The sequence below is a fragment of the Ornithorhynchus anatinus genome, chromosome 6 (genome assembly GCF_004115215.2).
Source record: "Ornithorhynchus anatinus isolate Pmale09 chromosome 6, mOrnAna1.pri.v4, whole genome shotgun sequence".
Taxonomy (NCBI): Eukaryota; Metazoa; Chordata; class Mammalia; order Monotremata; family Ornithorhynchidae; genus Ornithorhynchus; species Ornithorhynchus anatinus.
This window is the reverse complement of record NC_041733.1, coordinates 25,028,462-25,048,444: the sequence shown is the minus strand read 5'-3', so window position 1 is coordinate 25,048,444 and position 19,983 is coordinate 25,028,462. Positions and strand designations below refer to the sequence as shown.

The 19,983-nt window shown below is 44.8% G+C and overlaps 1 protein-coding gene across 7 annotated transcripts in view; it reads right to left on the bottom strand.

The window, feature by feature from the left end:
- Positions 1-19,983, bottom strand: part of PABIR3 (PABIR family member 3) — a 148,839-nt gene that overhangs the window by 47,140 nt on the left and 81,716 nt on the right. For 5 of the 7 annotated variants that reach the window (XR_003760573.2, XR_005660099.1, XR_005660097.1 and 2 more), the window contains exons 1-3: positions 12,090-12,664; positions 2,073-2,151; positions 395-451 (exon numbers count right to left, since the gene is read on the bottom strand). Coding sequence is in view for 2 of the 7 variants with exons in the window: in XM_029068082.2 (XP_028923915.1) it covers positions 395-451; positions 2,073-2,151; positions 12,090-12,214 (261 nt within the window). In the remaining 5 variants the exon portion in view is untranslated. Of the gene's footprint in view, positions 1-394; positions 452-2,072; positions 2,152-12,089; positions 12,665-19,983 lie in introns of those variants that run through there. The other 2 variants (XM_029068082.2, XM_029068083.2) reach the window with 2 other exon arrangements.

Here is a 19,983-nt window from a genome sequence, read left to right as displayed (position 1 = left end):
GGTGAAAATATTTAAAGTTCCAGGATGGCATAAAGACTTTTAACAAGAGGACTTCAATTTAGCTGTGAAATTTCATTTAAAAGAGTTAGTGTAACATCAGAAGAATAGCAAAAATGCATTTTTTAAATATATCTAAATCCTAACAGCTTTTTTAAAGATCTATGTAAATTTAGGAGCATATTATATCAAAGTCGATTTCTAGATTTCTAGATTTCTGGAAATCCACTGATTTCTTATTTTAGGTCAGTCGATGCTCAAATGAAAGATTCATTAATGTCCTAAGAAATACTGCTTCCCTACTGATCTTTTGTAGAAGTACTTTTGACTAAGTTCAAAAACAAAAGAAAATGTGCTATTTAAATTTACAAGTGACAAATTTTCAACATATCCTTACCTGCTTGATTTGATGAAGGCGACTACTAGGAATACGAATAGGGGATGATGGCAACAACTGTAACACCACAGGAAAAAAATCAGAATAACTTAAAACTTTTAATTCCACTCAAAAAATAAACTTATTCCAATTCAATACATTCATTAGCATGTAGAAATCTAACTTTTGAATCATCAATAGTGACCAAAACGTGTTAGTAGTAGTATTTATTAAGCACTTATGGTGTGCAGAGAATTGTACCCAGCCTCAGCTATATCCTCCTTCTCCTGCTATCTACAGATGTTCCAACTTCACAGAGGGTCTGACATCTGCTATTCATTAAATCTGATGCAACTCAACTAACAAGATATTTGGGAAATATATATGGTCTATCATTCCAAGATTAGGATCACTTCAATGGACTTAAGTTTATTGAAAAATATTCCTGAATTTGTTCCAAGACCTAATTATGTCTCCAGGAAATAGCATGGCCTGGTGGAAGGAACTTGGGCCTAGGAAGCTCTACTATTTGCTTCATGACTCTTGGTAAATCACCTTCTTTGTGTCTCAGTTTCCTCACCCACAGAATGGGGTTTGAGTATCTGTTCCCGCTTCCTCTTGGATTGTGAGCCATAACTTTATTCAATCATATTTATTGAGTGCTTACTGAATGCAGAGCCCTGTACTAAGTGCTTGGGAGAGTACAATACAATAAAGAGACATTCCCTGATCACAGCGAGCTCACCATCTAAAGATGGGGCAGAAACTGAATCTGATCTGATTATCACGCATCTTTTCCAGCACTCAATATAGTGTTTGGCACACAGAACTTCACAAACACCAATTAAACCAATTTTTTAAAATGGTATTTGTTAAGCACGTATTGTGTGTTGGGCCCTTAGTACAGTGGGCTAGATCCAAATTTATCAGGTTGGACACAGTCCAAGTCCCACACAGTCTTAATCCCTAATTTACAGATGAGTAATCAAGTACAGAGAAGTGAAGTGACTTGCACAAGATCACAGCAAATGGCAGACCCAGGATTAGAATCCAGGTCATTCTGACTCCCAGACCCATAATGTATCCATCAGGCCACACTGCTTCTCATTTTGTTCTAGAGACAATGTTTCAATTTGGGCTACTGATTTGTTCCACACAATCAGATTAACAAAATGTGCTTAATTATGAATGGCATTTATTGAGCTCTATGTGCAGAGCACTGTACTAAGTACTTAGCAAAGTACAAGAGAATTATTTGACAAGTTCTCTGCCCATAATGAGCTTACAACTTTTGTCTTTAATAAAGATTTGTTTAATAGTGACTAACGTTTTGAGGATGTTTGGCCAGAAGAGGTCTGATTTTCCATTAGGGGACTGCCTATATATATATATAGACTGACAATATATTTAACATAAAAGTTACACTAGCAATAAAGCCCCTTCAACTGTCAAGTTGGAGAGATTTTCCTCAAATTTAGGATATCTTAAAAAAAAAAACCAACAAAAAACAGGGATCCAGATATTCTACGTATAAAAGCAAATCTCTTTGCTAAAGCCATATGTGCTCAGAAAATAAATTCTACCACAGCTATAAAAAAGCAATTATGACTTTAGTGTACATGTTTATTTTTCCTTTAGTACTGGTTAGCCCAATTGGCACAAGTCATGGCTGGTGAAGTTGATCTAAGCATTTTCTTACCAGACTGTGACGGTTCATAACTGTTGTACTGTTCCTGCGTGTTCTCAACACGTCAGCCTGGAACACCTGTGAATTATCACTGAGGAAAAGAAACACTTGTAAAATATAAAAATCCATCAGAGTGATTCTTAAAAGAAATGCATTTCAAAGGGCTGAATAGCTATATCACTAATGTGAATGGCTTCTTGGAGAGGCAGCTGTGTAAATGTAAGGAATTCCTAATATACTTAGCCACAGCTGGCTCAGAATCAAACCCAATTTTGATGGGGGGGGGGAATCAAAGAAATATCAACTTATACCCCAGTTGTTACAACTATGTATACTGTTGTCTGCCTTATAAGAAAACTCTCTGGAAAACATTTTTTCATGTTTTGTTTGACCTTAAGCCAGTTGTTCATAATTATGGTGTGGGTTCCAAAAATGCAATATCCAGGACATTTTAGGGATTGTATTTTACACTTTCTGTTCCTGTCTGACTGCTGCCATGCAATAAGGTAGTTTGAAGGAACCAAGTTCAATATGGATTCCTAAACGCATGGATGGCATCGAAGAAAACGAATAGCCTACAATTAACTCTTTCCACCTGATCTTTTAAACACTCATGCGGTAAATCTAAAGGCTAAATGAATATACAGCATGAATTCAGAACAGTGTTGAAAAAAGGAAGAGGGGATAAGGAAGACAAAGGTAAGATGATATTTGATACTGTTCCCTCTTTCACTCTCCCCCCGGGGGTTGCATACAGTAGACAAGGAATTAACTCTCCCCTCCCAGCCCCCCCACACCTGTTTTATTAACTTGTCCTCATTCTTCTGCTCTTCCTCCCACCTCTCCCTCCACTCCTACCCCTGGGTTATCACTGCTTACAGTTGTGGAACACTAATCTTATTTTTCTCCTCAAAAACTAGGGTGTGGCAGTTATGCAAGTAAATACTATAATTATGGACAGCTGGATGTTCAATAACCTACATTTAATGATCTGCCTGCTCAGTCTAACCCACAGTAGAGGGGTGGCCAAGCCTGGTGAACTGAAAAGCTGCAAAACCAAAAATAGAGTAGGGCTGAGGGCTGCAGTAATCAGAACTCGGTTTATGGGGTGGAGAAGTGGGTGGTGGAGATCCAGAGGTAGCAGAGGCAAAGGCTGGGGAGAAGAGAGGAGAGGAGAGGCAGAGGAGAGGAGAGGAAGGCTCATCAGGTGCTGCTCCTCTCCCTGGACTAGGCCCGTGTAGGTGGGAGCTCTGGAGCTGGAGAAACAGCATACTGTTACAAAATAATGATAACCATGGATGTGCAAGCCAAATAGCCAGCCCAGAGCATCACGTAGATCAGTCTGGCTAACCAGACCATAGTTTATAATAACCAAAAGGGAACCAATTTTTAAAAAATAGATTTTTCAATAGGTCACTGAATTCTCACAAAGACTGAATAGGCCAAATGAACTTTCACTGGAACAAAAATCTAAGTTTGGAGTTATTCTAGAAGTGGTCTAGAAGTGGAAAAATAAGGATTAGCCTAGCCAAAATATACCAAAACTCCACATCCTACACATGTCTCCAAGTCATCTTCCCTCTCCCCTTTTCCTCCCATACAATGGGCTTCAGGGAAGGGGGCGGTTTACTAGAAAAAGACCACCTTTAACCTTTGGACAAATCTAATCCTCATGAAAAGACTGCATAAAAAAAGACATGCATTATTTTCTAATTAATGAAAAAGGTGCTTCATTATTTATGACCATCAATACAGCATCTCCTCTAGGGTGCAAAGCAATAGACTGGGTATTTGCAGCCCTAAAGTGGACAGAGTCCCTGCCATCAAAGAGGTTAAACCCTCTAGACTGTAAACTCGTTCTGTGCCGGGAACGAGTCTACCAACTTGGCTGTACTGTACTCTCCCCAAGTGGAAAAAGCATGAGCTTGGGAGTCAGAGGTCGTGGGTTCTAATCCTGTCTCCACCACTCATCTGCTATGTGACCTTGGGCAAGACACAACTTTTCTGTGCCTCAGTTACCTCATCTGTAAAGTAGGGATTAAAACTGTGAGCCCTCCCCCCATGGCTCTACCCCAAGGCTTAGAACAGTGCTCGGCACATAGTGAGTGCTTAACAAATACCATAATTATTATTAGACCATTAATTGATCCAAAGGGGAGACCAACCTGAAAGCAACCAATGTACAAAATTACTACAATAAAGACTGCATTTGGGAAGGGGAAAGTCAATGACTGTCCTGATACTGAAGTATTCCCTACATGCAGGTTTTAATGCAAGATGAGCAATTCTTGGGGCAGGGACATTGAAGCATGAGATTTCATCATTATTGACCCACAGCTCCCTTGAGATGAACTCTGGTCCTTATTCTCAAATGTAAAACAAATTTTAAAAAGTTTAACTCTCCTGTTTGTTTACAAAATGATACCTTAAGGAATTTAAGTGTTTTTTTTTAATAAAGAGATTCATAAAATCTGTTAGATTTTAGTGTGAAGTAGTGTACCATAAAAAACCTAGCTAAGATCCTCCAACTGCTACAAGTATTTTTCATAAGATAATTGAAGTATTCTAGAGGGAAAAAAAAGGCACTCTGGCACTTCAGATTCATCCAAAACTGAACTCCTTGGCTTTCCTCCTAAACCCTACCCTCCTTAACTTTCTCCTCTGTTGATGGCCTGTTGCAAAAGCCCACAATCTTGCTGCACTTCCAACTATTCACTCAGCTTTCACATTCTGCCAGCTTTCTCCAAAAACATCTTCCAGATCCAACCCTTCTCAGATGCACCCAAACAATCACAATCCTGTTTCAAGCTCTCATCCTATCAGAGTCAGACTACAGCACCACCCTTCCCACTGGTCTCTCCACCTCATCTCATCTCGATTAGACTGTAAGCCCGTCAAACGGCAGGGACTGTCTCTAAAGGTTGCCGACTTGTTCATTCCAAGCGCTTAGTACAGTGCTCTGCACATAGTAAGCGCTCAATAAATACTATTGAATGAATGAATCTCCAGTTCATACTTCCACTCTGCTGCCTGGATCCTCTGGCTGAAATGTTGCTCAGCATACATCTCTCCACTCCTAAAAATCTCCAGTGACTGTCCATCTCTCTCTATCAAATTAAAACTCGTTTTTACTAGCTTCCCCCACCTCTGACCCTACAGACTCTGCCAACTACTCTGCTGACAAAACTGAAGCCATCAAGCTCCTCACTTCCCCAGCTACCTCCCACACTGACCTTCTCATTCTTCTTGATCATCTCCTACAAGATCTCCAGTCCCTTTCCTTCTCACCTTCTAAATCACTTGTGCCCAGTCTTCTTCCCTCCCTGATGGCCATTTTTAACTGCTCAATCTCTGAGGCTTCCTTTCCCACTCCCTTCAAACATGCCCATGTTTTCCTCCCTGGCTTCCACTGCACCAACCAGCAACAACCTAGCTTGCACCTCCCAATCCGGTCTAAACTCCTGAAATGGGTTATATTCACTGCTGCTTCGCTCACTCTACTTCACCCTAATTCTCAGTCTCTCAGCTGTCTTCCACACTGTGGACTACTTCCTTTTCTCAGAAACACTAGCCTTGACTTTTTGATGGTTTATTCCTCATTCTCTTCTTTCCTCTATGACTGATCCTTCATAGTCTCTTTCATCAGTAATTCCTCTTCTCCCTCTAACTGCAGGTGTCCCTCAAGGCTCTGTCCTGGGCCCCTCCTTCTCTTCTCAAGTTATACTTATTCTTTGACAATCTCATCCACCCCCGTGGCTTTAAACTATCACTTCTATGCAACTGACTCCCAAATCTACCCCAGCGCTTAGAACAGTGCTCAGCACACAGTAAGCACTTAAATACCAACATTATTATTATTAAATCTATCTCTGGAATCTTACATTTCCTCCTGCCTCCAGGATATCTATATGGACAGCCCACTAACATGTCAAATATGTGTCCAAAAATGAACACCTTATCTTCACTACCAAATCCTCTCTCTACTTAACCACTTACTCATCACAGTTGACAACACCACCTTCCTTCCCATCTCTCAAACCTGTACCTTGGCATTACCTTGGCCTTCTCCCTCTTCCTCTAGATTGCAAATTAACTGTGGGTAGGGAACATGTCTACCAACTCTGTTACATTGTACTCTACCAAGCACTTAGTACAGTATTCTGCACGCTGAGAAAGTGCTCAATAAATGACTGATCTTTTCCAACCATAGGCTCTTTTCTATAGTATTTGTTAAGTGCTATGTGCCAGGCACTGTATTCAGTGCTGGGGTAGATACAAATTAATCAGATTGGATGCAGCCCTGTTCCACATGGGGCTCACACTTAATCTCCATTTTACAGATGAGGTAATGGGAACAGTGAAGTGAATTCCTTAAGGTTACCCAGTAGACACGAGGCAGAGCCAGGATTAGAACCCAGGTCCTCTGACTCCCAGGCCTACACTCTATACACTAGTCCATGCTGTTCCTTCCTCCACAACATTTCCAGGGTCTGCCCTTTCTCCATCCAAATGGCAATCATACTGGAGCAGGCACTTATATCTCAGCTTAATTTAAAAACCAATCTCCTGGCTGATTTTCCTACCTTGATTTTCTCCCCTCTCTGGTTCATATTTCATTCAGTTGATTTCACTCTGCTCCCCAGATCATTTTTCTAAAATACCATTCTGTACATATCTTCCCATTTTTTAAAAACCTCCAACGGAAGCCCATTCCTATCTGCATCAAAATAGAAATTTCTGACCACTGGCTTTACAACTTAGCCACTCTTCTCCCACTATACTCCCATTGCCATATCTTGCTACTCTCAAGCTGGTTTATTCAATAAAACTCTTTCCCTCTTCATATCTGATACACCACAACTCCACACACTTCCTACCCCCATTTTTAATGCCCTTCTGAAATCAGATTTTCTCCAGGAGGCCTTTTCTGATTATTTCCTAACTTCAGCACATAAGCACTTATAACTCCCTGTATCACTTACAGATCTCAAATAGGTTACTGCTTCTTATTGTAATTTAATGAGTCTAGATTGCAGTCAATGGTATTTATTGAGCATAGAAGCAGCACTGTCTAGCAGTAGAGCAAGGGCCTGTCAGAAGGACCTGGGGTACTAATCCAGTTCCGGGACCTTGGACAAATCACTCCGTATTTTACAGATGAAGTAACTGAAGCACAGAGGAGTTAAGACTGTGAGCCTCATATGGGACAGGGATGGTGTCCATCCTGATTAGCTTGTATCTACCCCCCGTGCTTAGAACAGTGCCTGGCACCTAGTAAATACCATAATACAAATGATATAAATATACTTACTGTACTAAGTGCTTGAAAGAGTATATTACCAAAAAGTAGGTATAGACCATCCCTGTCTACAAGGAACCTATAGAGGGGGTCATAGGCATCACAGTAAATTACAGTTGGATACATACTCAAAGTGCTGTGGGGCTAGGAGAGAGGTGAATATCAGAGTGCTTAAAAGGGAACAGACCCAAAAGCACAAAGAAACAGAGGAGAGTGTCACATATGGTCTTAGATTTGTACCCTTTATTCACCCCACCCTCAGCACTTATGCATATAACCATAATTTTTGTGTCTCCTTCCAGGCTGCAAGCTTTGTGGGAGAGAATGGGTCTATCAGTTCTGTTATACTCAATTCTCCCTACGTACTTAAGAACAGTTCACTGCACATATTAAGTGCTCAATAAATACAATGGGTTTATTCAATAGGGAAGGCCTCTTATAAGCTCTGTGAGAGCAACGGATCATAACTGTTCATTCTGTTGTATTCCCTGTAAGCTGTACAGTACAGTCCTCTGCACAAACAGGCCCTCCATAAAAACCAATGATTGAAAAGGCACCCCCACCAGTGTGCCCCATCTTATCGGCTCTCTTCTCCTGCCATTTAACAGCTCACTTTCCTTGCTCCACCTAAGCACACCATAACTCTCATCCAGCACCCTCCACACTCAGCCTGGAATTCACCCCCTCTCCAAACTCACTGGACTCCAGCTCTCCCTACTTTCAAAACCCTCCTAAAATTTATCTCCTTCAAGGAGCCCTTTCCCAACACCCCAGGTTATATCAACCCAACAGAGGCTGAGCACTCACGAACATGCATGCTAAATTATTTTTCCTCATATTTCATCCTGGCATATTTTCTCCACTACCTCATCTTCAACTATTTCTAAATAATTTTTGTCTGACTCCATTTTACACTAAGCTTCTTGCGGGCAGGGGACATGTATGTTGTCACCATTGTTCTCTCTCAAGCATACAGAACATGTTGCTTAATAAAAATCATTGATTAATATTCTCTAGTAACCTCACATTCCAAGATCAATGGTAAACTGTTAAGTCTATTCTATTTTCATGTTGCGTTCAGCCTCAATACTGATTGGCATTTCGGGCATATTGCTTCCATTTAAGACAACGGACAAGTCTTCAGTCACAAACACTTTGAAACCGAGGATCCGCACAGAGTAATCTACCACAGCACTAAAGGTGTGTGCAGTGTCCCTTGCACTCTCTTGTCCCTGCTGACCAATCACTACGGGTCATCTAGCTGTTACCTGACAGAACATTAAAAGATCTTCCCTTAAATCTGTGACCAACTTTCAGATACCCAAAAAAGGAAACAAATGCAACTACAGATTGAGTATATTTTTCCTGGCTAGTAATTCACTGAACAAATGATTCAGATGGGAAGATGACGAGAAATTAGAAATCACAACCTACCATCATTTCTCGGGAACCACCGGCAGTTTGCTTAAGGAGTCCTAAATTCTGTCAATTCTCTCTATCCAACACCTTTAGAATCCTCCCTTTACTCTCCATCCAAACTGCTACCAGGCAGATCCAAGCTTTTCTATCCCACCTGGTCCACTGTATCAGCCTCATTCCTGGCAACCCTGTCAAGTGTTTAGTACATTGCTCTGAACACAATTTGCGCCCAATATTGGGGACACAGAAAGGAGGGCCAATAAGCAAAGTTTTTTATTAGAAATGGAATCACCTGTTTAGAACAACCATTATCAGGACCGAGAACCTGCACAAAGGAATTGTCACAGTGCTAGGGCAGTGTCACTCACATCACCCTCCCTTCCCTGCCCATCACATCCTGCTGGGGCACAGAGAGAATGCAGCAAGCCACTAGAGGGGAGGGCTGCAAAACTTTGCCAAGTTCACAAAAAGTTTTCCTTTTTTTTTTTTTTTTTTTTTAGCATGCAGGACCCACTTAGGGCTAAGCTAATAAAGCAAAAGTTATGACCCACCAGAAAATTAACTTGGTAGTCACAGAGTAGTCACCACCTACACTAGCCAGGAATTTTTCTGGTTCTCATTAGGCCTGATCCAACCTCAGGCAGGTCTTAAGTTCAGAGACCATCACTATTGATGATATAGCCCCAGCAGGCATCCTCTTTGCAAAGCTGAGACTAACTCAAATCACCTGATTTCCCTGGTTCATCACCACTAAGCCAGCCAGGTGAGAGTGACAGGTCACCTGGGTAGTAATAACGGTAGCATTTATTACACACTTATTGTACGCTAAGCACTGGGGAAAGTTATAAAAGATTCTTAGCCATCAAGAGACAATCTAAGGGGGACAAATTAGTCAACAAATTAGTTCACAGTGGGAAATGAATCCTTATGCTTCTCAATTGCTAATCTCTTCTGCTGGGTTACCTGAGAACAGAAGACACAAATAAAATTCCTCGCCCCGCCCTCCCCATCTTCCTTACCTAAAATGGAAATGTTTACTGTTTTTTCCTTTAGAATTTTTTTTTTTTTAACTCAAATGACTGCTGTGAAATTGAGTTATTTAAAATCCCTAAGAACAAAAGTGTTCTTCACCTGTTGGCTAGAGGAATGTGGTAGAGGTAGGGACAGTAAGGGCACCTAACCAACTCCTCTGAGTCGGATATTTTCCCAACTGGGGTATTCGTGCTCCTGAAGGTATTTTAAAAAGGGTGGGGAGGCCGCTTTAGGCAACTGTCCCGGATCCCTCAGACAACCTGCCAAGAAGTACATGAAGAAGCAGCCTTGAAGCAACCATGAAGGCTGAGATGCTGAGAGCTGGTGGCCATGGTAGCGGTAGCAGGAGGGGCAGTTTTCCTTGCTCTAGCAGACTTGGCTTTATTGAATATTTCTGTACATGGAATACGGGGGGCGGGGGGGGAACGCACGGGGGAGGAGAAGAGAGAGAGAGACAATGAGAAACCCAGGAGCAAGTGCTTCAGGTGAAACCTCTCTGCACAGAGTAAGTGCTCAATAAATGATAACAATAATATTGGTATTTGTTAAGTGCTTACTATGTGCCGAGCACTGCTCTAAGTGCTGGGGTAGATACAGGGTAATCAGGTTGTCCCACGTGAGGCTCACAGTCTTCATCGCCGTTTTACAGTTGCGGTAACTGAGGCACCGAGAAGGGAAGTGATTTGCCCAAAGTCACCCAGCCGACAGGTGGTAGAGCCGGGATTAGAACCCATGCCGTCTGACTCCTAAGCCCCTGCTCTTTGCACTGAGCCACGTGCCGGATCCTGTGGATCCTAAATACTATGGATCCATCGGGGCTTGCTTTTCTAAGAAAGGGTGAAGCCTCCTGCTCCAACCAAAACCCCGAGATCATCACCCAGTCCAAACCGCCTCCTCAATGGTTCAAGAAGATCCCTTCAGACCTTCGGTCCCTGGGGTCTGATGTGCCGTTAGTTTCTGCTTAGGGAAGCAGCGTGGCTCAGTGGCAAGAGCCCGGGTTTGGGAGCCAGCCGTCATGGGTTCTAATCCCAACTCAGCCGCTTGTCAGCTGCGTGACTGTGGGCAAGTCACTTAACTTCTCTGTGGCTCAGTTACCTCATCTGTAAAATGGGGGTTACGACTGTGAGCCTCACGTGGGACAACCTGATTACCCTGTATCTACCCCAGTGCTTAGAAGAGTGCTCTGCACATAGTAAGTGCTTAACCAACATTATTATTAAAATGGGGATTAGACTGTGAGCCCCATGTGGGCCAACCTGATCACCTCGTATCCTCTCCAGCGCTCAGAACAGTGATTTGCACATAATAAGCAATTAACAAATGCCTTTTTTTTTTCCTGGGTTTCCAGTCCAGCCTGGGCCCCGGGGAGGACCGGCCACGGCCCGGCTTGCCTCCAGGCCCCCCGGAGGGACACCAACCGGCTTGCCGGACCTCTCGTGACCTTTTTTGTGGGGCGAGGAGGGGGGTCAAGAGAGGCACCTGTCGGCCGGCTGCTCCATATAAGTCGACTACAAACCACCGACAGGGTCCGGGCGGGCCGCCAGCTGCTCAGATGGGGCAGCCCCGAGGTTGGGGGGGGGCAACCTGGGGGGCATTCATTCAATAGTATTTATTGAGCGCTTACTATGTGCAGAGCACTCTACTAAGCGTTTGGTCTGGACAACTGGGCCACAGAGACCATCCCTGCCGGGCTTCTTCCACTGAGCCCCGCTGCTCTGCCGCTTGCCAGCTGTGTGACACTGGGCAAGTCACTTAACTTCTCTGTGCCTCAGTTACCCCCTCTGTAAAATGGGGATTTAAACGGTGAGCCCCATGTGGGACAATCTCATCACCCTGTATCCCGCCAGCGCTTAGAACAGTGCTTTGCCCATAGTAAGCGCTTAACAAATACCACCCTTATTAGTAGTAGTAGTCTCCCCCGATTAGACTGTAAGCCAGTCAATGGGCAGGGACTGTCTGTCTGTTGCCGAATTGTACATTCCAAGCGCTTAGTAGAGTGCTCTGCACATAGTAGGCGCTCAATAAATACTATTGAATGAATGAATGCCCCGTGACGGCTCACGGTCTAATCGGGGGAGGCGGACGGCAGAGCAGAACAGGACGAAACAAAAGCAGGACAACATTATGACGATAAACGGAACCAAGGGGATGTACACCTCATGAAGAAAATAAATGGGGTAATCAGTAATAGATGCAAATGAACACAGTGCTGAGGGGAGGCGAGGGGGAGCAGCTGCCGGTCCTAGTTTCCTCCCGGGGCCGGTCCCGTCCGGGCTGACCTGAGGCCGTGGATGAGCGGGGCGCTGTTGGATCTCCGGAGGCTGCTGCTGCTGCCGCCGTCGGCGGGGGCCGCGGACGAGCCGCTCGGCACCTCCAGGTCCAGCTCCATTTTCTCCTGAGCCATGGCGGGGGAGACGCACGGTCCCACTCACTCGAGGTGGGGGGGGAGGGGGGGGGGGCGAAAGGGACAGGGTCTAGACGGCGTTGGCGGCAGGCCGGAGGACCATGCTGCTGCTGCTGCTGCTGCTACCTCGGCCCGTTCGTGCCTCCAGGCCTCCGTGGCCGCGTTTTTAAGGCTGAGCCCCGCTTGGGCGGTGATGGTGGAGGGGGCGGCGGCGGCCGGGGCTTCCCATGCTCCGGAGCCTGGGCCCGGCCTCTCTGGTTGACGTCACCCGGGGGAGGGGGAGGGAGAGAAGCAGGGAACGGGGCCCGCGGCTGCCTCTCCTCCCCTTCCACCTCCTGTCGTCCTTCTGCCCCGTCGCCCGGGGGAACTGAAGGGAGGCCGACCCCCAGACCCCCAAACCACCAAACTACAACCAAGCTTCGCCACCGCCGGCCCGGCCGCCAAACTCCGCGCGCATGCGCGCCGCCTCCGCTCCGATGGCGGCCGATGGGCTCCCGCGCATGCGCGGACGGCGAGGCCGCTTTCCTTCCCCGCTCCTCGACTCCTTCGGCTTGCACTCGTTCATTCCTTCATTCTTTATGATAATGTTGGTATTGGTTAAGCGCTTACTAGGTGCCGAGCACTGTTCTAAGCGCTGGGGGAGGTACAGGGTCATCAGGTCGTCCCACGTGAGGCTCCCAGTCTTCATCCCCATTTGACAGATGAGGTCACTGAGGCCCAGAGAAGTGAAGTGTCTCGCCCACGGTCACCCAGCTGACAGGTGGCAGAGTCGGGATTCGAACCCATGACCTCTGGCTCCCAAGCCCGGGCTCTTTCCACTGAGCCAGGCTGCTTTATTGGGCGCTTAACTATTCATTCAATAGTATTTATTCATTCAATAGTATTTATTGAGCGCTTACTATGTGCAGAGCACTGTACTAAGAGCTTGGAATGTACAATTCGGCAACACTATTACTATTTACTATTACTAAATACTATTCATTCATTCAATAGTATTTATTGAGCGCTTACTATGTGCAGAGCACTGTACTAAGCGCTTGGAATGTACAGTTCGGCAACACTATTACTATTTACTATTACTAAATACTATTCATTCATTCAATAGTATTTATTGAGCGCTTACTATGTGCAGAGCACTGTACTAAGCACTTGGAATGTACAATTCGGCAACAGATAGACAATCCCTGCCCATTGACTGGCTTACAGTCTAATCGGGGGAGACTACTAATAAGAGTAGTATTTGTTAAGCGCTTACTATGGGCAAAGCACTGTTCTAAGCGCTGGCGGGATACAGGGTGATGAGATTGTCCCACATGGGGCTCACCGTTTAAATCCCCATTTTACAGAGGGAGTAACTGAGGCACAGAGTAATTAAGTGACTTGCTGAACGTCACACAGCTGGCAAGCGGAAAGTAGCGTGGCTCAGTGGAAAAAGCCTGGGCTTGGGAGTCAGAGCTGGGTCACGTCCTCCCGCGGTCCTGGAACGCCCTCCCTCCTCACCTCCGCCAAACTGATTCTCTTTCCCTCTTCAAAACCTAAAGCCTCATTTTCCCCTTTTCCCTCTGCTCCTCCACCTCTCCCTTCCCATCCCCACAGCACTGTACTCGTCCGCTCAACTGTATATATTTTCGTTACCCTATTTATTTTGTTAATGAATTGTACATCGCCTTGATTCTATTTAGTTGCCATCGGTTTTTACGAGATGTTCTTCCCCTTGACGCTGTTTAGTGCCATTGTTCTTGTCTGTCCGTCTCCCCCGATTAGACTGTAAGCCCGTCAAACGGCAGGGACTGTCTCTATCTGTTGCCGACTTGTTCATCCCAAGCGCTTAGTACAGTGCTCTGCACATAGTAAGCGCTCAATAAATACTATTGAATGAATGAATGAAGAGCTCATGGATTCGAATCCCAGCTCTGCCACTTGTCAACTGTGTGACTGTGAGCAAATCACTTAACTTCTCTGTGCCTCAGTTCCCTCATCTGTAAAATGGGGATTAACTGTGAGCCTTGCGTGGGACAACCTGATTACCCTGTATCTACCCCAGCGCTTAGAACAGTGCTCTGCACATAGTAAGTGCTTAACAAATACCAACATTGTCATTTTTATTATTATTATATTATTATTAAAACCCATGACCTCTGACTCCCAAGTCCAGGCTCTTTCCACTGAGCCACGCTGCTTCTCACACCATGCACAAAGCACTCTACTAAGCGCCTGGAATGTACAAGTCGGCAACACATAAGAGACCATCCCTGCCCAATGACGGGCTCACAGTCTAAATGGTGAAAGCACCAATGAAAGCAGCCACCAAGGCCTCGTCTTTCATCCTTATAATAATAATAATGTTGGTATTTGTTAAGCGCTTACTATGTGCAGAGCACTCTTCTAAGTGCTGGGGTAGATACAGGGTAATCAGGCTGTCCCACTTGGGGCTCACAGTCTTAATCCCCACTTTACAGACGAGGTAACTGAGGCACCAAGAAGTCAAATGACTTGCCCAAAGTCACACAGCTGACAGGTGGCAGAGCCAGGATTAGAACACATGCCCTCTGACTCGAAAGCCCGTGCTCTTTATGATTCTCATCCCCAACTCTGTGGGAGACGCCCCAAATTGGTCTGGGCATCTTGAGTGGAGTACAGACTGGAGAGAGGAGACTGGAGGGTAGGGATACCAGTGAAGAGGATGATTATGATGAAGGTCCAGAACAGCATAGTGGTCATTTGGGTAGAGTGGAAGCAGCGTGGCTCAGTGGAAAGAGCCCAGGCTTGGGAGTCAAAGGTCGTGGGTTCAAATCCCAGCTCCAAAACCCTGTCCTCTTCCTGACTTCCCAGTCACTGTGGACAGCTCTACCATCCTTCCTCTTTCACACACCCGCAACCTTGGTGTCATCCTTGACTCAGCTTTTTCATTCACCCCACACATCCAATCCGTCACCAACGTCTGCTGGTCTCACCTTCACAATATCATCAAGATCCGCCCTTACTTCTCCATCCAAAAGGCTATCGTGCTGGTACAAGCTCTCATAATATCCCGACTGGATTATTGTGTCAGCCTTCTCTGATCTCCCTTCCTCCTTTCTCTCCCCACTCCAGTCTATTCTTCATTCTGCTGCCCGGATCATCTTCCTACAGAAACGCTCTGGGCCTGTCACTCCCCTCTTCAAAAACCTCCAGTGGTTGCCTGTCAACCTTCGCACGAAACAAAAACTCCTCATTCTTGGCTTCAAAGATATCCATCACCTTGCCTGCTCCTACCTCACCTCCCTTCTCTCCTTCTCCTGCCCAACCCGTACACTCCGCTCCTCTGCCGCTCACCTCCTCACCGTCCCCCGTTCGTGCCTGTCCTGCCATCGACCCCTGTCCCATGTCCTACCGCTGTCCTGGAATGGCCTCCCGCCTCACCTCCGCCACACTAACTCTCTTCCCCTCTTCAAAGCCCTACTGAGAGCTCACCTCCTCCAGGAGGCTTTCCCAGACTGAGCGCCCCCCTTTCCCTCTGCTCCTCCTCCCCTCCACTGGCCCCCCCCGCCCTATGCTCTTCCCCCTTACCCTACCCTCAGCACTGTGCATATTTGAATATATTATTTATTACCCTATTTATGTTGTTAATGAGGTGTATATCTCCATGATTCTATTTATCTTGATGATGTTTTGTTTTGCTTTGCTGTCTGTCTCCCCCGTTTGCACTGTGAGGCCATTACGGGGCAGGGATTGTCTCTTATCTGTTGCCAAATTGTAAATTCCAAGCACTTAGTACAGTGCTCTGCACATAGTAAGCACTCAAATACTATTGAATGAATGAATGAAATATTGTGGAGGAAAACCAATTTGGTAACAGAATATGGACTCTGCATATTCCATATGGATACATCCTCTAGACTGTGTGATAGTGTTATAGTGTACTCTCCCAAGTGCTTAGTTTAGTGTTCTGCATACAGTAAGCGCTCAATAAATACGACTTAATAGAATATGGTGGGGGGGGCTGTTGAAAGGGAGAGAAGAGGTAAGGATGATGGTAATGAGAGATGGAGAAGATGGTAGTATTTTTAACTGTAATAGGTAAGTTAGGCAGAGAAGAAGGTTTGGCAGGGGAAAATGAAAATGATATTAGGCAGAAGGAGAGATCAGGGTTTAGTGAGGTTGATTTGGGAGTTACCTGCATATGGATGGAGTTGAAAACATGGGAATGAATGAGTCCCCAGGGGGCTGTATGTATGTCGAATGGGTGTAAAATGGGTGTTCCAGGGGGACCTATTGTTAGGGGTGGAGGCAGAGGCTGAAAGGGATTAAACAGAGAAGTAAGAGAAGAACCAGATGGGAATTCTGTCATTAAAATCAAGGTTAGTGTTTCCAGGAGAAGGAAGTGGTCCATAGTGTTGAAGTCATTTGAGAGATCTAGGAGTGTTAGGGGGAAGAAGAGTCCCTTAGATTTGGCAAGAGGGAGGTCTTTGGTGACCTTGGAAAGTGCGGTCTAGTGGAGTGAAGAGGGCAGAAAGCCAGATAGTTGAAATCAAGAAGAGAGGAAGTGGAGGTAGATGGTGTATATAACCCATTTTGGGGGTGGGAGGGGGAGATCTGGTCAGGAAAGGTGGGAGGTTGATGAGGTATTAACCAGAGAGTGTAGAGGGATAACAAGGAAGGGTTTTTTGTTGTTGTTGTGGGGCTTTTCTTAGGGGAGAATGGGGTAAATTTGAAGGGGGTGAAGCCCTTCCAACATGAGCCCTCATTTGCCTTCCTCACTCTCCCTTCTAAGCGCCTGGATCTGTTCCCTCTGAACACTTGATATTCACCTCCATCCTCAGCCCCACAGTACTTATCCATATATTTGTAATCTATTTTAATATCTGTTTCCCACTCCAGTCTGTAAGGTAGTGGTCAGGGAATGTGTATACCAGCTCTGTTGTATTCTCCCAAGTGCTTAGTACAATGCTCTCCCTACAATAAGTGCTCAATAAACACCACCGAATGATCGACTGATTGAACGAGACTTCAGAGAACGAGCATTTGAAGATGGTAGTCGGGAAGGGGAGTTCAACTGGTTTTAGAAGGTTAGAAGGGATGGGATTACTGGAACAGGTGGAGGGGTTTGATCCTGAAAGCAGAGAGGTGAACTTCTCTTGAGAGACCACCAATAAGGATGAGGGAGTGGATGTGGTAGTGGGAGGGAATTAGGGAAGTGAAAGGGATACTTGGTGAACAAAGGAGTTGGCCAGGGGCTAACACCCTTCTTCCTGCCTGGAATTCACTTCCCTTCCTTTCAAATCCACCAAACCAGACCTTTCCTCATCTTCAAAGCCATCTTGAAATTACCCCTCCTCCTGCAAGCATTCTCCAATTAATTTTCTCCCCAGGACATAGCCTCCCACTACCACCTCAGCACTAGTGTACTAAAACACAGGCACCTGCATCTATGGTATTTTTTTCCTCCCATTGGTAATTTATTATTTGTCTACCCCACTACATTGTTAGTGCATTGAAGGCAGGGATTATGTCTTTTAACTTTAGAAAAAACTAGATGTCAAGAGATCCTGTCTTTCATCTCTCTATAGAAACCATCATTTTAAGGACGGGCTAATAGTTTCTCCTTTGGGACAGTGAATCACCCTTAATGTGAAAGCATTCATGAAACAATGTAACATTCCTCTTCCCACAACTCCTTTGATATACAGGCCAAATGCATCACAATTTGGCGTTGAGTAGAAGCAAGACAGTTATTTCTGTCATAAGCAATATTCTAGACTATTATGAACTTTCGGCTCTTTAGAGAAGGGATGCCCCACAACTAAGAAAGTAAATAATGTGAGAATTACGAGGTTGGATTTTATAAAGCGATCAAAGTACTGTAGCATAAACCACAAATGATGTTTCTAGGAAGGCATAAAGACATAAAGGAACAAAAATGGCAACTCTGTCACCTTTTAGAAAAAGAGACTACGGAATTATTCTTAGACAAATTTGAGGTAAACAGAATGTCTGTGGAGGGAAACTGTAAACTTATGCAGACTGTGACAAGAAACAAACATAGCAAAAGCAGAAATATTTAGTAAATGAAGTTAAACTATAAAAAACAATTTTTTTCTACTCTCTCTCTTCTGGACTTCCAATAGCCCCATACAAATCCATCTCACCTCAAACAGTTATGATAAAAGTTCTCGGTAAATTCCCCGTTATGCCAAGATCTGCTCTCTATAACTTCTTTGGTACTTCACTCCCTGGCATGTCACAGTCTATTCCCTGGCAACTTCCCAGCTGGCATTATCATTTTTCTCTTACCTAGAAATAATTCTCTCTCCAGCATGTCACAATCAGGTCCTCTTTTTTATTTTGTTTTTTGTTAAGCACTTACTATGTGCCAGGCACTGGGGTACATTCAAGCTAATCAGGTTGGACACTGGGGTAGATTCAGGCTAATCAGGTTGGACACAGTCCACATCCTACTCGCTTTTCCAGATTTTGTATACAACAGCCCAATAGGTTGGCATTAGGCTCTGTTTAGAGAAAACCACGCAAGTAAGAATTTTAATGAAAACTGAAGATATCTTCAATCAACTTAGTATTGGGGTTTCCAAACTACCAGTATTCACTGACACCATGTGCAACACGACTATGCTCCTGGAATGTGAAGAAAAAGGGCATGGAAAAATCTGGAAACTGGTAAATAAATTTATGGGCTTTTTTTTTTTTTTTACACTTCAGCCTCCAATGAATCAGCCAGCACAACCAAGGCAATCCTTTTGTCTGGTCACTCTCTTCGAGGTTTAAGCAGAAAGATTCCAGGTTGTTAAGAATCTGAACAATGGGTGCCAGGGCCATGGAAAAAGCTTACCAAAAAATGCCCTTGATTTTAATTAAGTTTTCTACTAACTTTCTGACCATTGCTTTCCTCTCTCTAAAAAAAAGCCAGTGGTATTTCCACCCACTTCTCTTCTAAGGGTGTGGACAACTTCACTTTTAAGTAAAATCGGGCCTGAAGTTAACCTTTCATGAGCACTATGAGTTTATTCTGGTGATTTATCGCTCCGATTTAATAATAATAATGTTGGTATTTGCTAAGCGTTTACTATGTGCCGAGCACTCTTCTAAGCACTGGGGTAGATACAGGGTCATCAGGTTGTCCCATGGGAGGCTCACAGTCTTAATCCCCATTTTACAGATGAGGTAACTGAGGCACCGAAAAGGGAAGTGACTTGCCCAAAGTCACCAAGCCGACAGGTGGCGGGGCCGAAATTAGAACCCATGACCTCTGACTCCCAAGTCCGTGCTCTTTCCACTGAGCCATGCTGCATTTTGTGCCCTAATTATATTGTCATTGAGATTATAGAGCAGGCATGTTCACTTTTCCTATTTTTATTACCTTATTTTATTAATGAGGTGTCCATCCCCTTGGTTCTATTTATCGTGATTATGTTGTCTTGTTTTTGTCCTTCTGTCTCCCCCGTTTAGACTGTGAGCCCGTCATTGGGCAGGGATTGTCTCTATCTGTTGCTGAGTTGTACTGCGGCTCAATGAAAAGAGCCTGGGCTTGGGAGCCAGAGGTCATGGGTTCGAATCCCAGCTCTGCCACTTGTCAGCTGCGTGACTGTGGGCAAATCACTTAACTTCTCTGTGCCTCAGTTACCTTTTCTGTAAAATGGGGATTAAGACTGTGAGCCTCCCGTGGGACAACCTGATGACCCGGTATCTACCCCAGTGCTTAGAACGGTGCTCTGCAAATAGTAAGGACTTAACAAATACCAACATTATTACCCCAGTGCTTAGAACAGTGCTCT